General features: G+C 45.6%; 1 protein-coding gene across 4 annotated transcripts in view; it reads left to right on the top strand.

Moving 5' to 3' along the window:
• CACNA1I (calcium voltage-gated channel subunit alpha1 I) overlaps positions 1-15893 on the top strand; it is a 92836-nt gene that overhangs the window by 14555 nt on the left and 62388 nt on the right. For all 4 annotated transcript variants that reach the window (XM_076337442.1, XM_076337434.1, XM_076337426.1 and 1 more), the window contains exon 3: positions 6336-6433. In XM_076337442.1, the coding sequence (XP_076193557.1) occupies positions 6336-6433 (98 nt within the window). The remainder of the gene's footprint in view (positions 1-6335; positions 6434-15893) is intronic.

The following is a 15893-nucleotide window of genomic DNA, read 5'->3' as shown; positions in this document are numbered from 1 at the left end:
ATTAGAAGGATGGACACCTTGGTAAATGGAGAGACGTCAGCTTCAACTTTTGGCTGATATCTGAATTAAAAATTCAGACAGGGAAAACTGGCAGACTTAGTCTTATATTTTCCCTGTGACTCCTGTGTTCTGGATCTTTGAAGTGGTAGAAATTCCAGTCTGTGGAATTTGATGGCCAAATCAAGGAGCCGAGGACAGAAAGGCATATTCTTGTACACAGAAGACATTGGTTAAATCATATCTAGTCATGATACAGGTAAACATCAGGCATAGACCCCTGACATAGCTGAGAAGCTGAAGGAATTCAGACCAGAGAGCAACCAAACAATCTTCTGCTTTGGTCATCCCAGCTGCTCGTAGATGCAAGGACCAAATAGAAGTCCACAGGCAGGAAAAGCTTCACTTTGCACAGAGACTCATAGCAAGCCTGAAATTACAGCTAGGAAGTCACAGCCATGAAGTTTCTGGCTTTAGTGCCAAACCCAAATTTATTTGACAAAGAAATATGAATTGATTAGACTGCAGTTAATTAGATTTCAATTGAAAACCCCTATCAGAGAAGGGGAATTAGGCAGCTTTTGAATTCGACAAAAACATTTTGGCTTTGTGTCATAAGAAAAATACTGTCTTGGTGTTTTTCATGAATGCTTCCAGAATACATTTTAAATATTATTTCTTGGCTGCTAATTTTCAGCAAATAGAAGTTCAGGAGCTAAGATTAGGAAAGTTAATAAGTATTTAATAAATGTATAAGGAGATGTAAACATGAAGAGGTAAATGGTAGTGTTTGAACTGTTTTAATCATGGATTTCATCAAATGTAATTGCAAGGAAGCTGCTAGCCAGGCACTGCATAAGTACCTTATCTTGGGTTACACGTACAGCAAGATAAAGTCTGAATTTTGTGGACTTCTTACACGGTTTTCATATTCTTGCTATGTCTATTTTAAATAGTCTTATTTTTTATTGCTCCATCCTGCTGGTCAGTCTGCTCTCCCGTGCCTGGCACAGAGCCACGCTGGCCATGCATTTCTGCTGTTGGGCAATGAGCATCGATCTTCTCTCCCGAGTTTCATTGCTGCTGGAGAAGTGGAGAGTGCCAAGACAGATCCAAGCCCACTTACAGGTGCAGAGGAGCAAAAGAAGTGCCAAGCTGTAGCTGATGAAGCTATTCTGCTGTTGTTGAGACCTCATGAGCAGTGATGGTTTGCGATGATGGTGGTTTGCATGCCCCCTTGTCCCTGTGTGCTCGCTGTCCGCTCCAGTGGCCTGGCATGGGATGGAGGTACACTAGACCAGGTGTTTTCTGGACATGGTCAATGTGCTAACAAATTGCTCACTTGTTCCCCACACTAGCTGTTCTCATCTCTGTTAAGCTCAAGGTCTCTTGTGTGTTCAGCTGAGCAGACTTACCTGGGTATAGGCTAATGTTTATCTGCAAGGCAAAGACTTAAGTCGGAGGAGGAAGCAGGAAGATGATCAGTAGGGAAAGGGGCAAAAGGAATAAAGAGGAAGATGAAAGAGGAAAGAAAGGATTGGGAAGAGAATTGAAGGATATGAGGCAAAGTGGAAAAAGATGAAGGAAAGGCAAGGGCCAAATGGAAAAACTGGAAGTTAAGGAGGAAGATTAAAATGAGTTGTGGAAATGTTGCAGGCGGGCATGAGTCAGAGGGATGTAACAAGAGAGAGGGGGTAGGGAGGAGGTGGAACACCTTGAGAGTGGGGAGGGAGGCAGAGGTCGAGTGGAGAGGCATCCCCCGCCAGGCATCCCCCGCCAGGCATCCCCCCTGCTTTTGCAGGATGAACCCCATGCATGCAGCTGGTGCCCCGTCCTATTTCCCACTGTCCCAACATTCCCACCATGCATCAACATTGAGCCATATGGTGTGGGGACAGTGTGCGTGTCAATCTCCTCTCCTTCCAGAAGAGTTTCATGTGGAAAGTTTTGAAGAAGAAAATCTCTAGCAAGAGAAGAAGAATTACTGTATAAATTCAATTATCTTGACAGCTCAGTGCTCAAATTCCATCACAGATCAGGAGTTTCTCTCTGATTTAGCATAGTTCCAACTTCCTAACCTGCCCCTGCACTTGCCCACCCACACCAGAGGCTGCAAAATGCTTTAGTGGTGCCAGAAATGAGCTGCTGTTTCCCTCAGGAGAGGTGCATTTCCCCCTGCCCCGTCACGATGAGGGGAAAGGACAGCTCACAACCAGCACAGGCTCCCCCCCCCCACACTTCCTAGACTTTGTCTGCCTCTGGAACTTAAAGAAACTAAGGCTTTTACAAACAAGACATGCTTAAAGCAGCCAAGAAAGAGGGGAGAAATAGATGAAGGGCAGTCAGGTTGTGGGGGCTACCCTTGCTCGTGGCACCGAGCTGCCACAAAGCAAGGATAAGGAGCCTGGAAAACTCCTGGAGTTTAATAAGGAGGCAACCGTTTTGTACTGGCTTTAACGTTTCCCTGCTCTTGGTTTATGAACACCCAGCAAACACACGGTTCCCGGGTTGCTGGTGCAATAAGGATCCAAGCCCTGAAGGTCGGGTGCCTGCCTGACAGTCCAAATAAGCACCATGTGCATAATCCACCATCACAAGATCTTGAGACACAGACATGGGAAAATACGAACCTACTGACATAAATCTGCTGCCAGGTTCTGGCTGACCACTTTTTGTGACAGGCCCTTTTGACTCTGTCAACCTGTTACCACCTCCACATGTGGCAGTAGGAGATCAAGTACAGCCCAAACCTAGAGGGATTATGTGTATAGGGTTTCCAGGCAGTGGGGAGCAGGGCTGGCTGGAGAAAGATAAGAGGAAAAACAGCTGGGCTGGCAATCCCTGAAATGCTGCAGATGCCCAGAGACTCCAGCAGAGTCGCTTAGAGATCCCATTTCATTAGAGAAAGGGGGCAACATTTGGATTCATTGGTTTTACCCACACAGAAAATGTGGGACTTTCTGTTAATCAATGGAGTTTCATTTCACCCCAGTCACCTGCAGTCCATCATGGTATGGGCACGCTACCTTTGTGCAAAGAGAAGCGTGAACATAAGCTGATGCTAAAGCCATCACTAGGAATGAAAAGGTGAGAACGAGTGGCCCTAATGCAAAATTGCACTGGAATTGTGTTGGAGTTGTTTTGGATATGATTTATGTGACTACAATAGGCATAACTCATCCGCAGGGATTTAAGCATCCTGGATGCGTCTCTGTTATTACAGCCAAGACCAGGAGGCCTCAGGAAGAACCGTAGGCAGAAGAGGTCTGCTAAGCAAGCCGAAGGCCTGGGGCCTGCTAGGCCTGAGCTTGCTTTTGCTAGAAGTTGCTCTCTGAAAAATTTAACAGTTACCCTTCTCTGACCCGTCCTTGGGAGCAGTCTGATGTTTTCATTGGCAGTGATTGACTGTTTGGCCTTTTTTTCCTAGCTAAACTGGAACGTAATAGCAGCAAATCTGCAGCCACTGAGGGCTGCAGGAGGCTGGTTCACTGGCTGTAGGAACTGCACAGTTGCAGCTAGGGTAGCATTCGTCTTGCTCCAGAAGGACCTGTGCTCACTACTTTGATGATTATTACTTTTCTAGTGACACGCAGACTGTGCCATGCAGGTGGAAAGCTCATTCCACCTAGGAGAGGGCAGCAATGCGCACCTGGTTAAGGTGACTCCCATTGTAATGCTAGCAACATGGCTGTAGCCACAAGAGGACAAAACTTGAATGATTTGTAAATGGAGGTTCTATTTTTAAATGAATTTTGCATGGCTAAGTCTAAGAAAAGATGTCACCTCTGCCCACTGATTTCATCTTGGCCCTAGCTCTGTGCTGTTCCCCTGTGCTCAGTTTCTGTGAGGGCCACGGTGTTCTTCAGGACTTCTCATTTGGTCACCTGCAGTTCAGAAAAGACCACTTTTTGAAATTAGACATATTTTTGGGCTATTTTTTTATTTGGCATCTGACAGAGTGTGTTTCAGGTTGTTCTGCTAGTGCTCAAAAATAATTTTTTTTGCCTTCAGAGGTCTGACCTCAACCCAGTGCTCTAGGGGACGTGGTTTTTTAGGAGAGGAAAGGATGTTCTGTGGGACTTCACCAAGCTTTTTGTTTCTGTGTGTATACCTACCTCCTATAACAAACTGCAGCGTAGGGACTCCTTCAGTCATGAAGCTGCCTCTACATGTCAGGTCTCTGTGGTGTGAAGAGATGTTAGCCCACGTCCTGGGAGCAATACAGCCACGTCTATACGGTGCTTTGGCTGTAACTGTAGTTCCAAAGTTTCAGTAGGTTTGTCTAATTCTGGAGCAACAACACACTGATGAGGCAATCTTGCTTTATGCTTTTGGAGGAAGGTTGATCAGTGCTTACTCAAGACCCTTTGCACTGCGTTCATCTACACCACGCGGTTATGTCCTTTGTGTGATGCCCCATGTCTGTGCGTTTATATCAGTGTGTGTTTTTCCTCCTTTATACACAATTCCCAATTTCATCTGACTGGATCCTAAGCCTCTATCACTAATGCTTTCTGTAGGCTATCTTAGTATTGCTGCTTGGTTTAGGGTGGGGGTTTTTTGGGTGGCATTTTTTTGGGGTTGTGAATATTTTGATTATCTGCATGAAATCCCTCCTCTCTTCTTCTGCACTCAGTGTATGTGGAACTGACAGCTCCAGGGAGGTAAATGAATACCACTGCATTTCAGAGGAAGAATTATTTCATGTAATTACCCTAAAAGTGCATGAGAGAACAGAGTGAAAGGAATGAGGGAGAGGGAGAAAGAGAGCATGAGAGAGAATAGTCACAACACTTCGACAGGTTTACCCCATTGTGTTTGAAAATCTATCACTCTGACAAGTCCCTTTTGTGAAAGGTGTAGACAGATAACCAGACATTTGTTCTTCAAGGTCCTTTTGAGTGAAAAGGGTGATCAATGTTGAATCTGTCGATCAGTCCATTTCACTCAAGTTTTGCTCAAGTCCTCTCTCTGATATTTCTTACAGACTGGCTGTACCCCATTTCCCTCTCAACGTCTCACTTACCTTCTCTGATTCACTTCTCAGTGGTTCCTGGGCAGGGGGATTTGGGTGGACTTTAAGCTACTGGACTATTGACTTGTGGGTCTTTCTATATAAATTGTGATGTTTTTGGTTTAAGAAGGGGTGCAGTAACAGAAGTCTGTGTCACCTGTTCCCTCCCTGTCTCTTGAGCATGTTGGAAAGAAAAAGGAGCTTTTTTTGTAGCTTCATTATTCACATCTGAGAAGAGATTCAGGAGAAACAGTTCCTGTCCTGACTCCGCTGCTGTTTCACCTGCTGATTTTGTCACTGTCTTGATCCCCTCTGCACATCAGGGTCACCCCGGGGAAGCTGGTGACGACAGCCCATGTCTTCCCAGAGGTCTCATGCATCTATGTTGACTAAAACATGCAAAATGCTTTGAGATCCTCGGGCGGAAATTGCTGGCCAGGGTAAATGGTTAGCATAATTCAGTTTCTCTCCGTGCTTTCCAAGAGGCAGGCAAGTTACTGGACATGGACCATACTGAGCGAGGAGGGGAGCGCTGGGCTAAGGCATGCTGGGCCAGGTCAGTTTTTTTCACCTGCACCTGCTGCTCTTGCAGCAAAGCCAATGCATTAGTCATAGCTATTTACACTCTGAAGTTATTTAGGGAGCACGCTGTTGGGTTAGGAAAGCTAAGGTCTAGCATATGTCCTAAAATTAGGCTTTTCCCCTTTTGGTTGGTGTCAGAAAGGAGTGATTCACAGCTATGGGAGAAGGCTTCCCACCTAGCCAAAGCAGTTACTGCTTTAAGTAGAGAGTTTGCTTCTATATGAGGTAAAACAGGTTAGCTGAAGCTGCCTCCAGGTACATCATCCTGCACTATGAGATGAGAGGAACATGGGCAGCACCCCGCTGCGCTGCAGGTAATGCTCAGCAGAACTGCCTGTGCAGCCCCTCTCCTCCTGGCCTCGTGGGAAATGTCCACCCTGCATGTGTGCCCTCATCAGGAGCACACGCTCCTCATTGGGGCATCTTCTTGCAGCACCTTTCCCTCCTGACAGTCACAGCAGGTAAGTGTTATCACAGCTCCTGGCCTGCGTCCTCACGGTACGCTCTCACTGCTTGCTGCCTTGCTGCTGTCCCACAGACAGGCTGTGTTTTCTGCACAGGGGAGCTGTGAGTGCCAGTCCTGCTCTCGGAGGCTTCAGCTTTGCTCCCAAAGACTGAGGCTTCGTCCCCATGACTTCCAGAAACCTTCAATGAAGAAATGACGACTCTGTGACTCAAGCCAAGATTTTGGATTCTTTTAAACTTTCTTCTTCTCTCTCTCTCTCTCCCCCCCCTTCTGCAGGATGGTGGAGTACTCCCTGGATCTCCAAAACATTAACTTATCTGCAATCCGTACTGTCCGCGTCCTGAGACCCCTGAAAGCTATCAACCGTGTGCCTAGTAAGTCATGCTTCCCTCTCACACCTGCTCAGCTTGGGTTGTGGGGAATACGTGATCAGTAAGGATGTGTGTGGTGGTGTTTTCCAAGCTGGGTTCAGGTGCAAACTGAGTGGAGGCTGCTGCATGGTGTGTGCAGGCTTTTCCCCATCATGGGGCCAAGAGGTGTCATTGGATGGGCAGGAAAACTACAGTCTCCCAGCATATCTGCCCTGGTCATCCTTCATGCAGGGCCATGCTGATGGCTCAGGAGCTGAAGCTGAACAATGTGCAGTAAAGGAAAGGGTTTTTCTCGCTCTTACTGAAGGACATCGAAGGTTTGATAACATCTGCAGCCTCAAAAAGGGATGTGTGTGAGGTCTGGAGAGGGGTGAGCTGGTGGAAGCAGGGAGAATTGGTTTGCTCAGGCTTTCACACGCTCTTCCAGATCCTCTCATCTGAAAAATTTTCATGCTATTACAGCTTAGGGGTGTGTACCACCAGCTATTTTGTCTCTCGTCCTCACCCTGAGCTTTGTACTTCCTCTTTTGTGCCGACTATCCCCCCTGCAAGCTGGCATGTGTGTATGAGCTGGGCTGAGCGCCGCTGGGCATAGGGCTGCCAGGGCTGCGTGCGAGCCTGGATGTGTCAGCAGCTGAACTGCTGCTCGCTGGTGCTGTTCAGGTCTAAGAAACATTCCTCAGCTCAGGTCTGCATGCAAACCAGAGAGGTGCTGCAGCCCTGAGATACGAGCCGCAGCCCTGGGGCATGTGCCACACACACGTGCTGCTCCCACATGCCCTGCACTGGTGGCCCCTCCACAGCCCTCACCTCCTCCCTTCCCATGGGATGGGGACAAGACCAGCCTCTTTGCTGTGCTTTGCAGCTTTTATTGGTGCTGAACTGTTTCTTCCCTTTTCTTCCCTTCCTCTGCCTCTCTTTTTTTTTTTTTTTTTTTACTCAAGTCAGTGTTGTTCTTCCTGCAACCCTGGAGCGAGTAAGCAGGCATTGCCATCGCTATTTAACTGCAGGAAACATCAATGGAGGTGGCTCAGGCTTCGCAGTGGTTGTATCCGGGTGGATGGAAGTGAAGCAGCGGGCTGGTTGCAAGCTGTTGGGGTTGAGGGGTTGCAAGAGCACTGAACTTGGTCCACTGTGTCACTCCAATGTTTCTGGCTATCCCCTGTGCAAAGGCAGCAGCTGCTACATGCAGCCCTGTGAGACTTTAAGCGTTTCTTCCACAAGTTTTTCTGTCTTGCAGAATGGCAGGAAGTCGCTCTTCCCCATAATCTCCCTAATCAGGCTGTCTGCAGTGGCTAAGACCTTGCCAGAGCTCTCTTAATCCTTCGCTCGAGCTCAGATGCTCGTTTTTCTTTTCCAGATCTGAGGAAGTTTGCACAGTCGACCTCCCAGTCTGCATCATATGTTTTTCCTTGTGCTAAAGTCACTTTCACAATGCCATCTATTTCTCAAACATGCTATGGAGGCGGATTTGAGGGTCTCTGGCTCCATGCAGAGCCCTTCTAGAAAGGGGTCTTGTCCCTTTTCCCAGGTGTATTTTTATCTCTGGGCAACAGCCAGGGACAGAGGGTGCTGGAAGGTGTGATGGAGGAATGGAGGCACAGTCCTGTGTGCCCAACGTGGCAGGAGGGCGCCAGGCAGAGAAGCAGCTGGTTTGGGCACTGAGCATATGCCCAGGCATATAACAGGCCCATCATGGGGTGATAAAGATGGGAGCCAAGAACAACCTTTTGGCTATCGACTGTCAGCAGAACAACTTCCCCAGCCTGGCTCCATCTCTCTGCCCCTTTTCCAGAGAGGAGAGGGCTGGGAGCCAGCCACGGTCCTGGCTGTGGGCATGCACTGCGGCGGGGGCATCTCTTCTGTGAGGAAGTGGCCTGGATGTTGTGCATGTCAAGCTCACCCCTTCCATGAGGGTGAGGGCAGCACCGTCCTCATGTTATGCAGCCCCCTTTCCTCCCTGCTTCATAAGGAGTCCTGTGAGTCTGTGCTCAAAGACCACTTTGAGGCTGATCCCTGTTATCAGGGTAGACTTAACCTTGGTGGTGAGTGGGACCATCTTGAACGGTATCCAATTGACTCCTGCAGATATCTGCCATATTAATTGCTGGACACCAGCGGTCCGGAGCAAAGCTTGGCTGACAAAAAGTCGAGGCCTTGTGTTATTCCTATTTATCTCCCGGAACAGCCAGAGTCACTCCCCCGCCAGCAGGAGCTGTCCCAGGGAGGAGCAGTGTGAGCGGCATCAGAACTGGCCCAACCAGAGACCTGCTCCATCCATGTGGAGGCACCAGGGGTGATTTTGATCACCTTGCCTGGCCTTTGCAGAGCACAGGCTGTTGAATTTCCCCTGACTGTCCCAGCCGTGACACTGCCTGTCTGCTCCTTTTATCAGTATAAAACTTTACCTGTATGAAATTGATGCTGTTTTAATTTCCACTCTGTGGTTAAACCTTTATGTATCTTTCTTGCTACATAAATCTGTAGTTATATGCAGAGAACATTTTGGAAGAAAGACATCCGGCCGTTAATTAATTAAAAAAAAAAGAAAAATCGGATTCCCTGGGAGAGGAAGCGCTGAATTGAGGGTTGAAAACTGGCGAAGAGGCTGTAAACAAAGGCTTATGATAAATGGGAATGAGCTGCGTTGGAAGAAGGTGCCTATTGGGGTACAGCAAACATAATTAATGGGACCTTTGGCCACAAATCTTTTTTTAATGTCTTTTTTAAAGTTCTTCATTACTGATCTGAAGCAAGAGGAAAGTCTCTTAGTGAGATGTACTGATGATACGAAGCTGGAGGAGTTGCAGGTGCTAGCAAGGAAAGAGGGGAATAACACAGCGGGAGGCAGAGAGAGATTGAGGTCTTGGTGGGAGCGTGAGATATTTGGGGAGGGGCAGGGGAGTTAATCCCAAAGGCAGATATTTGGCCATGTTCAGAAGGCTGCGATGGGACAATGTGGCCCAGCATTCACCGGTGGCCATTTCAAAGGCCTTCACGTGGGCAGCCAGGTAGGGACTGATTTTCACAGAGGAGTCTGGCCATGTGGACTCAATAACGTCAGTTTATTATCAGGAGAATGGACAAAGTGATTAGGAACCTGTGTGATTACTGCATGAGCGGAAGAGTGCTCATGCACTGGGTCTGTCTGGGTAGATTATTTAGCGCCCAAAGAACAGTAATACTCTAATAATCAGCCAGCATTTGAAAAGTCCACATACTGAAGTGAGAAATTTCTGGAGAAATTTGAGAGAAATTTCATACTACATGAAGCAAAAAAAGAAGCGATGCCAGAAAACTAGGAGGGAGGAAATTCAGAATGACTCTAAGGAAACAGTAGCAACACGGTAGAGGAAAAAGTATCACCTGTTAAATAAACTTATTTTATATTCTTGGCAGGTGGGCAAGGCTGAAGTTTAAATGCCCAAATCGGATATGTCTAAATTCTGCTTACCTGTGTTCATTTTTAACATGTTACTGAAAGTCTTTCCTTACAGTGAGACTTGTGAGGCTTTGAAACAATATCCCACAAGGAGCTGACAAATGCTATTTGTGTGTGCTGTACTTATTATGTATAGTGTAAAGGATTCATAGACTCTCCTACCTGCATTGTGACAGAAGAAGGAAAGGACATCCAGTGTAACCAAAAGGTGGCAAATGTCCGTTAAGGAAGAGGTTCTCCACCCAGTTCGTAATTAGGTTGTAAAACTCGCTGCCACGGGAAGTCCTTCCAGCCCTAAATCAAGTAAGAGGCACTGTGTAAATAAAGTAAATAAAACGGGATTGTCCAAGGGATGAGCGCTCGCTTGGAGACACTTCCAGGTTTCAAACTTCCTTGCTTCAGGGTTAGAGCTGATCTTTAGCTACTGGTTATCAGCAATTGATTGCATTTCTTGCAAGTCTCAGCAGGATGTTCTACTGACCATTTTGGATTTCACTTCTGGATGAAGAAGTCTGTGGCTCTGCCCCGCCTGATCATTCCTCCATTCGCATGTCATCTTTGAAGTGTACTAGAGAAAACACGAGGTGCCCTAGTTTTGTAATACAAAAGGGTATTACAAAAGGTAATGAAGGGTATCACACCTTCATTAGTATTCCTGCTTATCTCTTGCATTCCTGACTACAGCCCCAGGAATGCTGCCTTTTGGGGTTTTGTTTGAAAACGCATGAAACAAAAAATCAGAGATTGTTCTGGTCCAATTACCATGTGATTCAATTCCATGGCGGTGAGCTGGTGTGACAAGGCCTGTGAGTCACCTAACAAGTGTAAAGAGGAAAAAAATAACCTTCCAGGTCTCTGTCAGAGGTAGTTGGTTTCTGCTCTGGGCGTGTCTGTGTCCTGGGCTTGGGGTGAAATTCCACATCCGTTTGTTGTTTTTATCCTTTTGCGATTGTGTGGTAGGTTGCTAGGTGAAACGTTGCTGTTTCTGCTAACTCTTTCATCCCTTCTCACGGCAAGGCACAAGGTCTGGGGGGGAGGCTGGTTTTGGTTTATTTCTGCCTGCTTTGAGCAGGGAGTCTGTAGTCATTTCTGATCATTTGACTTTCTTTTGCTTCTGTTATTACTTTTTTTTTTTTTTTTTTTTTACATTGGAGCGGAAAATGTTTCTTCAGTTTACTTTTTCTTGTCACATTGGTCTTACGCAAAGAAGAGTCCTTGCATTGTGTTTGATGTCTTTTCCACTTACAATTTAGGAACTGATTCATCATTTGGAAGCAGATTACTTCAGCTGGGCACACTGTATGGAAGTGAAGAAGTCTGTTGCAAAGTGTTGCATAGCAACTTTATTGAATAGAAAGTGTATACATGTGCTAATACTTGGTGTGTAAGTGCAGTAATACTTATGTGGAGGTATAAGCATTAGAAATATAATGTTATATTCTTATTACTAGCTGTGCAGGAAATAGAATTTCAGATTTGTGGGAAGTTCTGCTCTTTCTAAATGTGTGTTTTCTCAGTCAGAACAAGAATAAGCATTTCCCATCCATTTTAATGTGGTTTTATTCTGCCTAATTTTAGGTGGTTTGTTTGGCTTTTTGATTTTTTTCCTATACTTTGTCATGACAAAGAAGTTTAAAAATCAAAAAACCTCAACTATGCTATTCTAGTATAAAAATGCTTTCCTCTCCTCTTGTCCTCCTTTTCTTTTTGCTAAATGATGTTTCAATAACTATCACAACACTGAAGTGTTTCTATTTCAATGAAATAGCATTTTTTTCTGGTAAAAGCGCTGTGTAGGAAAATCTTGGTCTAGCTCCATTTTTCTTTATTAATCATTGTTATTATAGTAGTTCCGTGGGTCCAAATAGACCAGAGTTTTCTACTTTTCTTCTACAGATCTCAAAAATAAAAACCAAGGCTTGTTAGTTTCATCTTCTCGTGTTTCAAACCAGGTGAGTGAGACCCAGTGAGTGTCACCAGCAGACTCAGGAATACAACTGACATCTCCTAACTCTTAGCCCTGCGTTCAGGTCGCTAGACCAAAGCACCAATATAAAAATAGTCTGAAGCAGCTGAACCCTGGAATGGGAAAAACACGTTTTGTATTTATATGCCTGCCTTAAATCTGTATTCCACACCGAGCTACCTGTGTTTGGTGCTGTAACAGTGCCTAAGACAGAGTAGTCTGGCTATGAACCCCACACTTGGCACGGGGGAAAAGTGATGACATTTACTTCTCTAAATGTGTTTTTTTGAAGCACTAATTTCACTGATGAGCATGTGTGAAATTAGCTTCTGACTGAGATATATTAGGCTGTAAAACAGTCTCATTTACAGCTAGATCAGACAAAAAGCAAGCGCATTTGACAGGCACAGTCCTGCCCTAGCAGTTGGAAATGCAAAGGGATTATGAGATTCCTCTTCTAAGACCCTCCCCTACAGAGTCTTTGCTTCAGATGCCTCAGTGTTTCTGAAAGAGGACTGTCACTTATTTGTTCTCTTCCAATGTTGATTCCCTTTCAAAAATGTACTCTTCCATTTGACTCTTTTGCAGGTACATTTTTTGCCCTCGTGGCTTTATTTGTTAAGCGGTAACTGAAACTCAGATATTGTTGTATTTTCCAAATATTCAAACTTATGTCATCCACAGTTCTTTGTATAAGCTGCTCTGTAAATATTTATTATCACATCTCAGCGACACCCAAACCATGCTTACAAACATGCAAATGTGTACACACACAGATTTATCCACATGCAGCCACAGTCCTGAGCAGGTTATAGTACAGGGACAAGAGTGATGTTCTCTCGCAGCATCCATACACAGAAGTTAAGAGGTCAAAAAGCCCTTTTCATTCCCTGGTCAGGCTATGCGTGACTCAAATGCATTCAAAGATGAAGCTGCCAGCTTTCTGTAGGCTCTGTCCCAGGCAGGCGGGCAGTGAAAGGATGGAGAAAAGCCGACAGGGGATGGACTTGACCGACAGGGTCGAGTTCAGTCTATATCCTCCCTTCCCAACCCAGTCACCTAGCCAAGTGGAGCGAAGCACTGAAGAGAGCAATGTGATTTATGCCCAGAGCAGGCCATTGAAGGATGCCTTGCCTCGGAGAGGTGGACAGATCGGAGATGGAAATGTAACTCAGAGCTGCACTTTCCTGTATGTGCAGCTCTTCATCAAATCAGTCGAGCCCTAAATCAGACAGGCATGTTCAGGATGCAGGGAAACAGTGAGAGGGGGAGCAGAGCAGTGTGAGGATCAATAGAGAGGAGAGCAGAGAAGGAGTGGGGCTTGAAGGAGAAATGCATGAGAAGCAAGCAGCAGGGTTTGCCGGGCACAGCACGTGAAGGTGTGGTGCACCTCTGTGTGTAGGATAATGCAGAAAAAGTGGTGGTGGAGGGAGGGAGGGAAGGGGAGGAAATCAAAACCAAAAGAAGGACTAGTATAAAGAAAGTCTATTGACTCTCAGATAAATACGCTGATGGGTTTGCAAATCAATGCTTCTCTGGGACTTTTTAACAAACTGAGCGGGCTGTAACAGACCCACATCTTGTAGTACTGGAGGAAGTCTTCAGTCACTGAAGACAGGCTCCAATTTTATTTACTTGTTGTCTGATCTCAGTGCTGTTTTTCATGTGCGTTCCACAGTGTGCAATATATTGCCACATCTTTAAATGAGTAATCGAAGTAAATTTGGGAGAAAACAAAACAAAACGAAAATTATATCCCTGTGCTAGTGTGGCATCATGGCAGGGAGCTGGGGAACACTGAAGTGCAGGAAATGTAGACCTGGTGATGCCTTGTTTTGTACCATACATTGCTTAGTCCCTTTTTTTGCGGTCACAGATCATGGGAGAGTCATCTTTCCCTCTCTGAACCAGTCTGCTCGATTTCACTGTTGTTATAAAAAAGTATTCAAAAGTCACAAATTGTGTGCTTCTGGGTTGTCAGATGGCTTTAAAACCATGAGATTTGAAAAAGGAAAAGGAAAAAATATCACAGATTATTTTTATTTTTCCCATGGCTTTCAGACCTTTAGACCTGTGACTCCAATCTTGTAGTCCTCTTTTTCCCCCCATAGTAGTGAGGAATAGAAACAACTTCTCTTTTTTTTACTGTGATCCGAGATTGTCAAGTCATAGCAAGATTTCACGCCTGAAGGTTTATGCCACGCATCCCAAGACTCCCGATAAAAATCACAAGAGTTAGCAACAGCACTTTGGAGTTTGTGTTATTGGAAGTAAAGCACGCCTGGAAAAAAACCCAAACCAAAAACGAGTCATAAAGAGACCTTTGCTGGAATCTTTATTTCTCCCTTCTCCTCTAGGGGAACCTGCACAGCCAGAATTTAAAAAATGCTCAGCGCCTCGCAGCTCCCATTGTGACAATTCTGCTGCCTGTTCAAACAAGCTCAGCCTGCAGTGTACAGAGCGCTCTCGAAAGCCCGGCCACGTATTTTACTGCCTAAATGGGAGCTGAGCTGTTTTGCAAAATCTGTCTCATGGGACCTATCAAGCAATGGATACCATGGAAATGTGAGCAATAATGACAGTGTATTATGGGGTGAAAGATAATGTCATATTACACTAATGCAAATTACACTTTGTGTGTGTGGGCAGGGCAATTTACAACCATAACCTTAAATTTCTCGATCTTTGTGTATTTTGGGCCCGATTCTCCTTTTCACACACATTTCACCTAACATCACATCACTGCCTACAGTAGAAAGAAACACGATTCATGCTAGTGACAGCAAGAGGAAATTAGCTCCCTTAAATCTAACCAGAAGTTGCATTAACACTGTTTTACATAATATTTTGCATTATTCTGTCCTACTTATGCAGCATTAGAGATGTGTAAAGAACTTAAGGGTATTTATAGAATGGAGGCAAGCGGCTCGCAGCCAGGGCACTGGAGTTACCTTTTATCCCTGGCGTTGGGTGACCCCTGCAACTCTGGAAGAAAAGCTGGCACTGTATGTTTTTAATAGTTTTCACTGAAAGTGAATGCAGTCATCATTGCGGTGATAAATGGGGAAAAAATGAGATGATCAGTGAATGAACAACAGTAGCAGGTGGTAGTAGGTGTTGCTTATTAGATGTTCAGTATTAGAAAAAGAACAGAACGACAGCAGTCCCCCAGAGAGACACCTCTCTAAGAAATAACCTGACACCTGGCATCACTCTACAGGACAAGGTTACTTAACAGCCCAAAGCTTGCAAGGGGTTAATGGGGTGAGAGAGTGAAGAAGGGGGATCCTGACCGAGACCTTTGACTGCATCCATTTGTGCTCATGTCACAGATTATGCCACCAAGCATGCTATGGTGGCATGTACTGAATGTGAGTGCCTGTGGCGGATGAGCTTTCTGTTGCTATCCAGGGACCTTAGCTGGGCTCACAGCATCCCTAGTAGGATGCAGCCTGCTGCAGAGCTGAGGTGTCTCCTCCTTTTCGGATCACAGCAAAGCATGGACTGAGGCCCCTCTTTTTCCAGAGGGGTCAGCATTTAGGTGTCAAGGTAAATGCTCTGGAGTTTGCCCTCATTCTTGAGACCACTGTAACCCTGGGGTCAGGTCTGCAATTAGGAGGCCTCATCTCTGGGCTTGCTTCTTCAAATCACCTGGCAGCTCCACCTGGCATGGCTCTGCTTTCTGGTCCCTCTGTAGGGCTGGTGGGGCTTCAGCCCATCAGGGAGGAACTATTTTGTGTGCTGGGTCTTGTGCACCTTGGACAAAGCTGAGAAATATAAGAGCTTGGGACTGAGCTGACTCCACAGGGTCCGTTTAGACCACCTGCCTTCTGTGAAAGGCTTGGAAGGTAAGACTAGAGTCTGACCCTTCAAGCCACAGTTCATTTTTGGCATTATTTATGATCTGGTGAGAAGATAATTTTCCCTGACCTTGGTGTGTATTTCTCTTAGCATTCTCCAAGGTGGGTTTTTTTTTGTTTTGTTTTGGGTTTTTTTTTGCTTTTGACACCTTGGTATTCTCTAAAAAAATCCTTTATAGAGATCTTCACTACCCT

The sequence above is a fragment of the Aptenodytes patagonicus genome, chromosome 1, assembly GCF_965638725.1.
Source record: "Aptenodytes patagonicus chromosome 1, bAptPat1.pri.cur, whole genome shotgun sequence".
In the NCBI taxonomy this organism is placed as follows: domain Eukaryota; kingdom Metazoa; phylum Chordata; class Aves; order Sphenisciformes; family Spheniscidae; genus Aptenodytes; species Aptenodytes patagonicus.
Note: the sequence above shows the minus strand (reverse complement) of the source record. Positions and strands in the feature narration are given on the sequence as shown.